The 11,993-nt window shown below is 49.5% G+C and overlaps 1 protein-coding gene and 1 non-coding gene across 2 annotated transcripts in view; both read left to right on the top strand.

Annotated features, from left to right (window-relative positions):
- Positions 1–11,993, top strand: part of RGS12 (regulator of G protein signaling 12) — a gene marked incomplete in the record, with an annotated part of 188,317 nt that overhangs the window by 167,509 nt on the left and 8,815 nt on the right. Inside the window, 7 exon segments of the mRNA XM_027773595.1 lie at positions 279–473; positions 841–914; positions 1,479–1,605; positions 5,196–5,292; positions 7,023–7,102; positions 7,563–7,716; positions 9,300–9,857. Of these exon segments, the coding sequence (XP_027629396.1) occupies positions 279–473; positions 841–914; positions 1,479–1,605; positions 5,196–5,292; positions 7,023–7,102; positions 7,563–7,716; positions 9,300–9,857 (1,285 nt within the window).
- LOC114008611 (small nucleolar RNA SNORA41) lies at positions 2,561–2,692 on the top strand. The gene has a single exon (XR_003550122.1). It is a non-coding gene; the product is annotated as a small nucleolar RNA SNORA41 (small nucleolar RNA).

The raw sequence follows: 11,993 nt of genomic DNA on the forward strand, positions 1-11,993 counted from the left end.
GATTATAAGTACGCTGTCCACAGTTAAGAGAAGATTATTGATCTCCCCAATGATAACTTAGAAAACCTGTCAACTTACTTAGCTTTTTGTGCAAAATATCCTGTATAGATTGATCCTAAGGTTTTTGCATTTATAAAGTTGCATGTAGGACAGTGAGGCGGGTTGTTGGGCTTCCTGAAGTATGTGCAAGCCAGGGCTAGCTGGTCTTCTCCAGGAGGTGCCCACACGTCCCACGTAACACCAGCATTCATGGGCCTGCTTGTTTCCCTGCTCCCCAGGCGGAGGCCTGCCGGACCTCAGCACCCGAGAGGGACAAGGCTGCTAAGCACTGCTGCATCCATCTCCCAGATGGGACATCCTGCATCGTGGCCGTCAAGTCCGGGCTATCCATCAAAGAGATCCTGGCTGGACTCTGTGAGCGACATGGCATCAACGGGGCTGCCGTGGATCTCTTTCTGGTTGGCGGGGACAAGGTACTGGGCTCCCTGACCCTGAACTTTTCTCTGCAGGAGACCTAACTGATGTTCTAGTCAGGTTAAGCAGTAGCCTACCCGGTATGTCTCCCTGGGCTTTGTTAGACTTCTCACGTGTATCTCTGTGCTCCTCATTTAAACAGTGTGTTTGATGGAGGCTGGATTATCTGATTAAGTTATGCTGCTAGGAACAGTTTTCATGCTAATATTAGGTTGGTGTTTAAAGAGCGATAGCTTTCTCTTTGGATGGGCTATTTTTGAAACTGCTCTTTTGTTCAGCACAGCTGTGTGCCCCATTGCACATTGTTCTGCACTTCAGGGGGTGCCTGTTCGTTCCCACTTTAATTCTGGTCTCTTTGTTCCAAAGCCTCTAGTGCTGCATCAAGATAGTAGCATCTTGGAGTCAAGGGACCTGCGCCTAGAAAAGCGTACTTTGTTCCGGTAAGAGAAAAACGCAGTTGCCTTTTGTGTGAGGCTTCCAGAGCCTTCTGCTCTGTTTCTTAGGGCTTTTCTCTATGTTGCCAGCCACCCTGCTTGTCATTCTTAATGTGATTGTTCCATGGTGGGTTATAAAGGATGCCAAATGTCAGTACCCCTGTCGGGACTTGGCCATGGGGTGGGCGGTGGGGCAGACATGAGGCAGCCTCCACAAGCAAAAGAGCAAGAGGGGCATGCTTCCTTCTTGCCCCACAAAGGCCATGGTGGAGAAGGAGGCAAAGGTTTCCAGCGGGTGGTCAGATTCACTACAGGCCCTACCCATTGTGAAAAATGAGGTCTGTGTCCCTTGCCCAGCCTCATGGTTAATGTCAGAAGAGTCCTTCCAGACTTTCTTCTCATGTGGAGGAAGAGGCTGGGGCCCCAGGGGTGGCTCTACCAAGGTGCTGGTGCTGCTCTTGGTGTTGTGCTATGGTGCTGCACAGCCGATGCTATGGTGCTGATCTTGTGCTGATCACCTACTGAACTGTGTTTGGTGAAGATTTGTATGTCCCACACCCCCACCTCCAGGCTGGATCTCGTCCCGATCAACCGGTCAGTGGGACTGAAGGCCAAGCCCACCAAGCCTGTGACGGAGGTGCTACGGCCTGTGGTGGCCAAGTACGGCCTAGACCTGAATGGCCTGCTGGTGAGGCTGGTAAGTATCGACCGTGGGTCGGGAAGATGCTCGGTTTGCTTGTTTGGCCCCTCTGCGTTCTCTACAGTAGGGACACATCAGGAAGCCAGGTCTCACCCTGTGTCTGCTGTCCTCTCTGGACCAGAGGCTGTTGCCTTGGCTGTCCCATCTCCTTCTGTTGAGTGGAAATGATCATCATTTATTTGTACCTTGATTATTCCAAAAATGGTATTCATGATTTGGTTTTGTTCCAGGGAAACCAAAATGACCAACAACCCTTGAAATAGTCCCACCATTTGCAAATTTGATCAAATAAGGGAGTGCTGGTAGACCAGACTCTTACTATAGTCATGTTCCATGTGGGGCATTGTCACATGTAAATCTTCGTATTCTGGGGCCACCAGGTGGTGTGGTGGTTAAGGCTGCTGGATTCCACATGACCAAGTGTGCAGTTTGAATCCTGGACCTGGAGACTTGAAGAGCATGTTGAGTGTGTGTGTGTGTGTGCATGCATGTACACACGATCCTAAGAGGAGAATGGAGGGGAGGGGATTGCAGTGTGGCCATCCCCCACAGGGTGATTTCTCATGTTTCCTCTCTCTCTTGTTCTCTCTGGTGAATGCCTAAGCCCTATAGCACCGAAAAACAACACCACCACCACCACCACCACCAAAACCTAATTCTCATGTACACTTGACCGAATTTTTTTAAGCGATATTTTGCTATGGGCGCATGTGCTCACCAGAGAGACAGATACCCAAAGTGAGAAATCACACCCCCAGGGGGATAGCCATGCTGTAATCCCTTCTCGTTCATTCTTCCCTCAGGATTTTGGCCATGCACACACATGTTCCTGGTGTGAGTTTCAAGCTTCCAGGTCCAGGACTCAGATCATGGTTAGCCACATAGGAGTCTAGGGCCTTAACCACTATGCCACCTGGCCTATACATGTTATAGATTTGAAAACAGACCTGGCTTCCACAGCTACTGGTCTGCAGCTGTTCTTACAGTAGCACTTGTGGCATTCCTCTGTGGGAAAGAAACTGTTAACGGTTAAATACCTCTTTCTTAGTAAAATAGAAAGTAGTCATGTGTGTTTCAGACAAAAAACAAAAACAAAACCAAAAACTTGACCTGGCTTTGGCGCTTACAAGCCATTTCATTATTATATTAATGAAGTAGAGGGGACACACGGGATGGGTCAAAGGAAAGCCTGTGCCTGGATCAGGAGCGCAGTCTCGCTTCCCTGGCCATCCCCAGAGGGCACGTACGGGTCAGCGAACTGTGCGCTCACTTACCATGTCTGCTCCCTGTTTATTTGGAAGCAGGGTAAATTGAGAAGTCACATTTGCCTGGTGTTCTCTGTTTTGTTTTGTTTTTGTTTTGTTGTTTGTTTGTTTGTTTTTAAATCAAGTTTATCAAAGCTATCATTTCAAGGGTTTTAGGATGTTAATTTTCTCTGAAGCTTGTCTCAAAATTGTTCAAGATCTTTGAACAAAAGAAGTCTATTAATTATTGGTAGACATCAGCTTCTTGGGTAACCTGAAGCCTTCTCCCTCCCCTACAACCATGGCATCCTTCCTGGAGTCTCAGATCTGCCAGACGGAGACAGCCCTGGCCTGGTTTCCAGATGTGTCCTCTCTTCTTACTCTATGGAGATCCTAAGCAGGATCCCCCAGTGCCTCGGTTTACTATCTGTAAAATGGGTTAGTCGGGGTAGCAGGCTCCTGGGGTTCTGGGGACTGCCAGAATGGAAGAATCAGTGGTACTCAGGTCTGGCTGCCAGTGAGCTGTGGAGGTGCCCCACAGAGCAGAAGTTTCTTTGCTTAGGGACTCCAGGCAGAGTAGGATTAGGAACGAAGAGGTGTGGGTAATTATGGAATGGGTGGTGTGGGATGTGACTTCTCCTTGGATACCCCCTCTGACTCATGCCAGTGAACTCTCTAAGCCACGCTCTTTGGCCCCAGCCCATGTACATCCAAGAGTGTGGATGAGGTAGGAACCTGCTAGAGGCTTCTTCATTTCCATTTCTTGACTCTGCAGGCACCAGTGTGCCTGCTGCTGGCTGCAACCTGACCTGGCCCCATGAGGAGCTCATGGTCACACTCCACCATGGCACCAGCTCACTTTTGGTATTCTCTTGACTGACAGGGACTTTACAGTGTCAAACTACAAATTTAAATTGATTTTAAACAGTGATTTATAGTACAGGAATAGCAAAATTCTCTAACAAAGAGAAGAGAACTGGGACCAGCAGTTAGCGTAATGAGTATGTCGCTGGACTCCCATGTAGTTGACTGTGGTTCGAGTCCCAGACCCGGTGGCTTAAACTCACGCCGGGCACGTGTGTGTATGTGCCCAAGATCCCGAGAGGAGACTGGAGGAGAAGGGATTGTGGCGTGGCCATCCCCCCTGAGGGGTGATTTCTCGCTTTCTATCTCTCTGTCTCTCTCTGTCTTTCTGGCAAGTGCACGCGCCCTGTAGGAAAAACTTCTCCAAAGGAAAAAAAAAAAAAAGAAGAAGAGAACCCTTACCCATAGATAAGAGCTCTAGCTTGCACAGCCAGTGGGTGGCATAGTGGTTAAAGCACTGGACTCCCTCATGACCAACTGCTGTTGAGTCCTGGACCCACTGGCTTGAAACACTTCAGGCACGTGTGTGTGCATGCCCAAAATCCTAAGAGGAGAATGGAGGGGAAGGGATTGTGATGTGGCCATCCACCCTGGGGGTGGTTTCTCACTTTCTTTCTCTGTCTCTCCAGTCAGCACATGTGCCCTATAGCAAAAATCTCTCTTAAAAAAGAAGGAGAGAGAGCACCAGCTCTGTAGCTAGAGCTACAGATACTTCATTTGGGTCTTAGACTTGTTCCTAAAATTGTCTCTTTGCTTCCTTATTTACAAATGAGAACATTTTTGCTTTCACTATTTGCCTCATAAAAACTTTTGAAGGTGAGAGAATTGACTTTTTAGGTAAGCCATCACCCAAGTTGTGAGCAATGTTGAGACTTTCATGCAAACATAATGTAGTTTTTAATTGTCGGAGGGCATGTGTGATTGTCAGAAAGAGAGAGAAGGGGCTTGGGCATGCTGTAATACATTTCCTCCTTTTCTCCATTCCTCAGATTTGGGGCGCACATGTCTGGCATGTTTTTCAAGCTGTCAGGACTGGGATTTGAGCTGTACTTGACCATATGGGATCTGGCTTTTGATGTACAGTGCTTAACCTTTGTGCTACGGAGCCAACCCTTAAATTAATATTTTAGAGTATTTTTACACATAGTTAAAAGTATTAAATCTGCTCATTTTTAAAGTGTTTTTAGTATTTATCAAGTGTTGTTCTGTTTCTGGGCCAATCGGTGCAGTGCAGGCTGCCACCTGTTGCAGTGCTCCCTAGGCTTGATAGTGCATCTGGAATCCCTGTTACGTCTGGCCAGATCCAGGCCCTTTGTGTTGGGCTTATTTGTGTTGGCTGGGCAGCCCTGAGGTCAGGGCCAGTTGGTGTGTGATTTTATCAAGCCTAATATGGTCTTGCTGTCAGCATCTGGATCACATGCAATTGTTCCGGAAAGTTTGAATCCAGTTAAGTTACTCAATGCACCATGTCTACTCTAGAGTGGAGAGAAGGAGCCCCTGGACCTTGGTGCCCCTATATCAAGTCTAGATGGACAGCGGGTCATCTTGGAGGAGAAGGACCCTTCCAGAGGAAAAGGTGAGTGTGGCGCAGCTGTCATATACGGATACCACGATGGCTTACACTGAGCTTTAGGGTCTCACCTGAGCCTGGAGACCCCCGACATGGCAGAGTTTAACCCTAATACTGAGTTTCTCCTATTAGGCAACAGAGGGGCTGGGACCAGTCTAGCCCCTCACAGTGTAGGAGACACCAGACTAGGAAAGCAAGGACCCTAACCCCCGAGTGGCCTTCTCAGCTGTAGGAAGGTGTAACAGCCCTTCCCACCTCCAGGACTACTCTGAGGCTCTAATGTACATAAGCTCTTCAGCTAGAAAGTGCTTTCTTCCTGGAGGGCCTAGAATCACTTGACTAAAGAGAAACAGGGACCTGGGGGGGTTCCTAGTCCCTTGTCAGGTGCCCTGGGGGCTTTCTAGTCCCTTGTCAGGTGCCCTTCCCTCTGGGCACAGAACAGAAGGTGAGGACACTGGGCTGGGCGGGCTCTGCTCAGCAAGTTGCAGCTGTGGCCTCCATGGTGGCCTGTTTTGTTCCTGTGCGCTGGGAGTCGAGTGGCTCCCAGAGCTATTTCCCACATGCCGCCTTGGCTGCAGCAATCTGGCTCTGGGGAATCTGGGGGTCCACACAGATTGAAGCTTTGCTCATGGCCAGCAGTTGGGCTCATAGGCAAGCCCCCACCCCTAAGCCCCCAGGCTCATCCTTGTCCTTCGGGAGCTCATACTTCTCTTTAGCACACTCGCACAATCTACGCACGAGGTGAGGTTATTCAAGCCAGGTGGGGTGGGCCTTATTTAAGCAGCCACCACATAGAGCAGAGGTGTGACCCAGAGGATTGTCCAGGTGGAAGACAGTAGGAAATGTGTGTCCTGGAAACCCACATACAGATGATCTGGGTAAAGAAGATCACTTTGTAAGGAGCTACTTCAAGCCACTCTGGGTGCTCCTTCCCTTTTTAGGGCTTTGGCCGAGGTGATTTCTGAGGGTTTGTTCTGGAGTAGATCACACAGGGCATAGTTAGGGTACCTTGGGCCAGGCAGAGCGAGTGCTGTGACCCTTTCCTCTGGCATTCCAATGCTCTTCTCCTCCTCCCACTATGCTAGGGGAGAGACCCTTCGTCCCGCGCCACCACCCCCACCCCCCGCAGGGCTACTGTGGACTCTAGTAACTGGGTGAGTGGACGAGTGTGGCATGGGCAGCCCAGCAGGGCAGCTGCCAGCTCTGCCTAGTGTGTTCGCCACACCTCCCTTCAGGGGCCCATGCTGTTGGACCCTATGGCACAGGCGAGCCCTGTGTTGGAGCTGTAGGTAGGTGCACTTGACGTGTTTAGAAATCACGTACAGAGCCAGAGAAGTAGGCTTTATACTGTTGGTGCCTGTGGAGTCTGCCTGAGGCACTGACATGGAGCCAAGGCCATGTTTGAGCGTATGGAATAAACTAAGACTCTTCTACTTTCTTAAGGATATTCATGCCAAGTTCTAAATGAAAGGAACTTTTCAACATCACTGCTTCAAAAAGTCCCCAGTTAAATTTACACAGAAACACCCTTGCATAGCATCCCTGCCCCAACGACAGCAGGTGAGAAGAGGGGGCCTTTTGTCCTGCACTGGGTGATGTCCTGTGTGTTAGATAAGGGGTAACCAACACCTTTGGCTCAAAGACAGTAGAAACAGATTTTACACACCCACACAGGCTTAACTGTTCAGATGAATTTGAATTCACCATAATGATAAAGCTTATCTCATTGCGTTTAGCATCCACAGATAAACAGAAAGGTGCAGCAGTCAAACAGAATACAGCTGTAAATTCCAGTTCCAGAAATCACTCTGCTACGGTAATTCCCTTCACCACCTTGCCAGTTCAGTTCCCTACTCCTCTCAGGGTTCAGTTTCTGCCTGTTCTACCACAGGGTCTGGGTCCCCTGGGTTGAGGGTGGGAGTTACAGGGCTTCTTGCGTGTCCCTGAAGCCCCTTTGTCTCATGCTGGCTCTCTGCCCAGGGTTGGGCCCCCATACCTGATTGGGGGGCTTCTGCTCCTGTCCCTCTGGTACCCAGCTCCCATTTACTTGTGAATGATCAGCTTCCAGCTTTCTTTTCTCCTATGTTGGTGGTAATTGTGCTTTAAATGCTATTCTTTTTTGTAATCTTTATTATTGCAATTGATTTTTCTGCGATGCATGTCAATTCTGTATCAATGCAATCTGTACTTCATAGAGCCTTTTATCTGTAACTGCTAAATTATGTGTTGTCATGTGTTGAAATGTAAGCAGAACTTTGGCTTTCCTTCTAATGCAGGGAGAGGAGAGAACACTAGGCAAGTCTAATTCTATTAAAATAAAAGGAGAAAATGGAAAAAATGCTAGGGATCCCCGGCTTTCAAAGAGAGAAGAATCTATTGCAAAGATTGGGAAAAAAAAATATCAGAAAATTAATTTGGACGAAGCAGAGGGTATGTGTATTTTTTAAAACTTCCACGTGTTGTAGTGAATGCACTGTCAGTTTCCAGTACGACCATGAACACCTACTCTGACATTTCTGTATCTGGGTGACAATGGGCCTTGCTGCACGGGGCCAGTCTGTGGGCTGCTGGTGTAACTTCTCAGCCTTCAGACAGAGCCGGGCCTTCCAAGGAGCTAGGGAATCATTAGCACAGTGTCTGCCCTGAGATGCCAAGGATCCCGGCAGGTGCACGGCCTGACCCTGTCATGAGCTGGCTCAGACAGAGGCGTAGTTAGTGTGAGAGGGTCATGTACCTCAGGGTCCTTACCAGGCAGACTCTAGTGCCTGGGTACAGAGGAGGCAGGCCCAGCTCAGTCTGGGAGGGCCACATGTCTGCCAACCTCTGTGGGTCATGGGAGGCCCTGAGGAAAGTTAGCCTGTGCTTCCCTGGGCTCCAGGAAGGATGACAGGTGCACCCGAAAGATAAGGAGAGATAAGGCCTTTATTAAATCTTTTTCTTCCAAAAGTTTATAACACAGAGAAGTCTTGAAAGTGGAGTCAAAACTAACAGCTGTTATTGTCATTTGAATTTTAATCCAGGGAGGACTTGCTAGTTAGCTTGGCTTGTCACAGCTTGCTGTGAAGTCCGACCTCACAGCAAAGCTGTAAAACACGCCTCTCAGCCTTTGTTGGCTACCAAGCAGAAGTAAAACACACACCCTCTTTGAAGCTTGTGCATGTCTAAGAACCATCAAAAATTGAGGTTTTAGACTCCTTATAGTTGTTTAAAAACTTAAAATATAACTTAAGTCCTAGAGAAAGCCCAGTTTAGAAACCATCTACTCTGAATGCTGAACTTGACTTACGCTTTTAAAAAATCCAACCTGTGATGGAAAAAGTCTGGAGAAAGCCCTTCACAGATAGCGGGGTACGTGGGAAGCCCCAGGGACACCTGTCCTATGTCCCAAGGTTGTGGAGCTTCAGGTGGTAGAAGGAGATCACGCATTGCCCCCTCTGCCCAGAGGTGACCACACGCACAGGCAGGTTGATGGCCTCCTTTGTACACTGTCTGTCTCAGCACCTTCTCCTCCTCCCCTTCACTAGGCTGGTTCATCTAACTCCCAACCGTGGGGCCTACAGCTGCAGCTGAGACTCCTGGCCAGTCACCCTTTCCTCATCCTAGAAGGAACCAGGGCTCAGGTGTGAAAGGGCACAAATGTTAAAGAAAATATACTACAACAGCATCCTATCAAAAGAACAATAGCACATTACTTTGTTAAGTCAAGGGTTTTTTTGTTTTGTTTTGTTTTGTTTTGTTTTCAGATCTGGCCATCACCCGGTTTAATTTTCAGGGAGGTATGCAGCTGTTACAGACTCGTGAAAACAGATCAGGCTAAAAGCCATGGTGGCTTTTGCTTTAGGTCTGTAGGCGAGAATAGAATAGGAGAAATGCCCCTGGTTGCCCCATAGCTGTTAGTTTAGGACAGGAAGACAGTCCATAACAAGAACTTTTCTAGGTAGTGAAGGTTCTAGGTAGTGAAGCTGTGGCTTGCTCTGTCTAAAATATGGTCAATATGGGTTTTCTTCCAATAGAGTTTTTTGAGCTCATTTCCAAAGCTCAGAGCAACAGAGCAGATGACCAACGTGGGTTGCTAAGAAAGGAAGACCTGGTATTGCCGGAGTTTCTTCGTTTACCTCCTGGTTCCACAGAACTCAGTCTCTCCACCCCAGTCACAGCCAAAGGCTTTAGCAAGAGAACTGCAACAAGCAATGGCAAAGAGAAGGCTACGCAGCCTGGCGATAGGCAGGAGCCAGCCCACGACTATAGCGACAGCCCGGTGTCCAGCCCAGCAACCAGCACTGGCTCGGCCCATAGCCCCTCTGGGCCTCCTGGGACAACTCCACCTGGTCAGAACAGTCCCAGTGGGCCCTTCTGTGCCCCCCTGCCCCCCACCCCCCACATGCAGGAGGGTGCTACGCAGATCTGGAAGAGGCAGTCAAGGGAAGTTGAGGCCGGGGGCATCCAGACTGTGGAGGAGGAGCATGTGGCCGACCTGACCCTGATTGGGGAGGGGGACATCAGCAGCCCCAACAGCACCTTGCTGCCGCCACCCTCCAGCCCCCAGGACACGCCCGGACCTCCGAAACCAGGTACCTCCAGATTTTGATCCTCCCTCCATCTTTGGCTCTTTCCTACTCTGCAGCCCCCATAAGTGTGGTCCACTACGTTTTCAATAAAAAGTAGCCACGGTAAGCTGGCCTTCACCATCACTTCTCTTTGATGAGACATTTCCAGTGGATGTTCTCCTCCTTGTTTGTTATATTTATTATGGGCTTGCTTTGCCCTTTCATAAAGGAGGGACTCAGTGGCAGCTGGGGCCAGAGTTTGCCAGACAGATCACAGGGGCTTGGAGCAGATATAGTAGTGCCATATGCTGCTCTTAGAAAGATGACAAGCCAGTGCAGCCTGCAGTCAGGTTCAGTTTTGAGAATTTACGTGTTCTTTTAAATCTCCAGTCACTAGCATTTCTAGTATTTTAGTCTCAAGACTGAAAAAAATAGTATTTGTCTTGAGCAGGTAATGCCCCTGTACTATTAGGAGGAGGACTTGGCTCCGTGACCCAGGGTCCACCTGCAGGGAGTACTGTTTACATGCAGGTCTGGGATTCAGGCAAACAGCCCTCCGCATGCCAGGCAAGGTGTGGCAGGGGCCCAGAAATGAAAGCTACCTCTTGGCATTCCCTGACCTCGACTATATTACAGGCAGCTTTTAAGTGGCAACATGAAGTACAGTGAGCATGAGAACAATCTGATCAGGGAGTAGGAACTTTCCCACAAGCCACAAATACTAGGAAGTGCGGTTCATGGCATCCTTAATGGCAGTGGCCAGGAGAATACTGACTGCATGTGGCTGTCCCATTGCTGGAGACGAAGAGCCTCCAGTGCACGTCCTCATGCTGGTTCAGTGTGTGGACACCTGATTATGAGCTGCTGGCGGGGCCATGAGGGTGCCCTGCTCTGCTCAGCTCCCAGTCCAGAGTGCCAGCAGCAGTTGGGGCCCTGCCATGGGGTTGGTCTTGTTGGATCTGGAGCCCAGACAGTGATGAGAGGCCAGGAAAGGCACTTTTCTGTGTATGTTGTAAATCTGTACAGATCTGGGTGCTTCAGAGGACAAGTGTGGGGCGGGGGAGGAGCGCTCCCCGCACCTTTGGACACGAGACCATGAGGCACCTCGGCATCTCCACACATCTCTGCACAGCCTTGACTCCCCCTTTCTGCTCTTCTTTGTAGATGACTGTAGTTTCTACTTGTATTCTGAGTCTGTGTTTTTCCAAGAGTAATAAACTCTAAATCTCATTACTGGACTGGCTTAAAACTCTTTTCTTTTTCATTTGAAAATTTGTTTCCACTTTATAAAACTATAGATGTATTTAAATCTTGGGGAAATATACATTTTAAGGAAATTAAATGGATTTAGCTTAATATGCTGGTTTTTAAAACTATGCCATTCTTGAACATTCTTGAGCACCTCATCTGTCTCTACCAAACACAGCTTAAAAGGGTGGCAAATGAGCATTCTAAGGAAAGCAGGCCTGAAAGCAGAGGTGGGGCACACTCTCTTGCAGGGCTCAGCCCTTGTAGGCCAGGGCTCCTCTCTGTGAGAAAGCCCAGCTGGTGTCATGCAGCCTGTCTGCCCCTGGCTCTTACCCATCCTCAAGAGCTTCCAGGACAGAAGAGTGGGGTGGAGCTGTGTCAGGAGCTCAGGTGGGCTGGCTGGGCTTGCTGTTGAGCTGTTCTTTCTCAGCTTGCACGCCTGGCCACACTGGCTCAGGGCTGCTGAGGTGGGTTCTGCATACCTCATTTGGGTGGGGGGATCTATCAACTCCCTGGGGCGGACCAGACTGTGTCATTTACCCATGAGGTGCTCAGGTTTTCCGTCTACCAAGTGCCGTCAGCATGGGCAGCAGTGCCCAGTGTGGTGCCTAGCCAAACAGCCCCTGCCGACCTGTCCCTGGTGCGCTCGTAATGAGGGGAGAGAGTGGTGGCAGTTGTGAAGGCAGCAAGTCCTCCCAGTGCCCTGGCAGCTGCTTCGTACTGCCTTGGCCAGGATTGGTTCCATGGTCCTCCTAACTCCGCAGCTCCTGGAGTGATGGGGACCCGAGCCCTCTCGGGCTGTGTGCTGGGAGGAGATGATAGCAAGAGGAGAAGGCAGAAGTAGCTTCCGCCATCAGGCTGCGACTTCCCTGCTCTGGAGAGCTGTGAGTGCTGATGCCCCACTCACTCTTT

This window comes from Tupaia chinensis, unplaced genomic scaffold, assembly GCF_000334495.1.
Source record: "Tupaia chinensis unplaced genomic scaffold, TupChi_1.0 Scaffold000360_1, whole genome shotgun sequence".
NCBI lineage: Eukaryota > Metazoa > Chordata > Mammalia > Scandentia > Tupaiidae > Tupaia > Tupaia belangeri.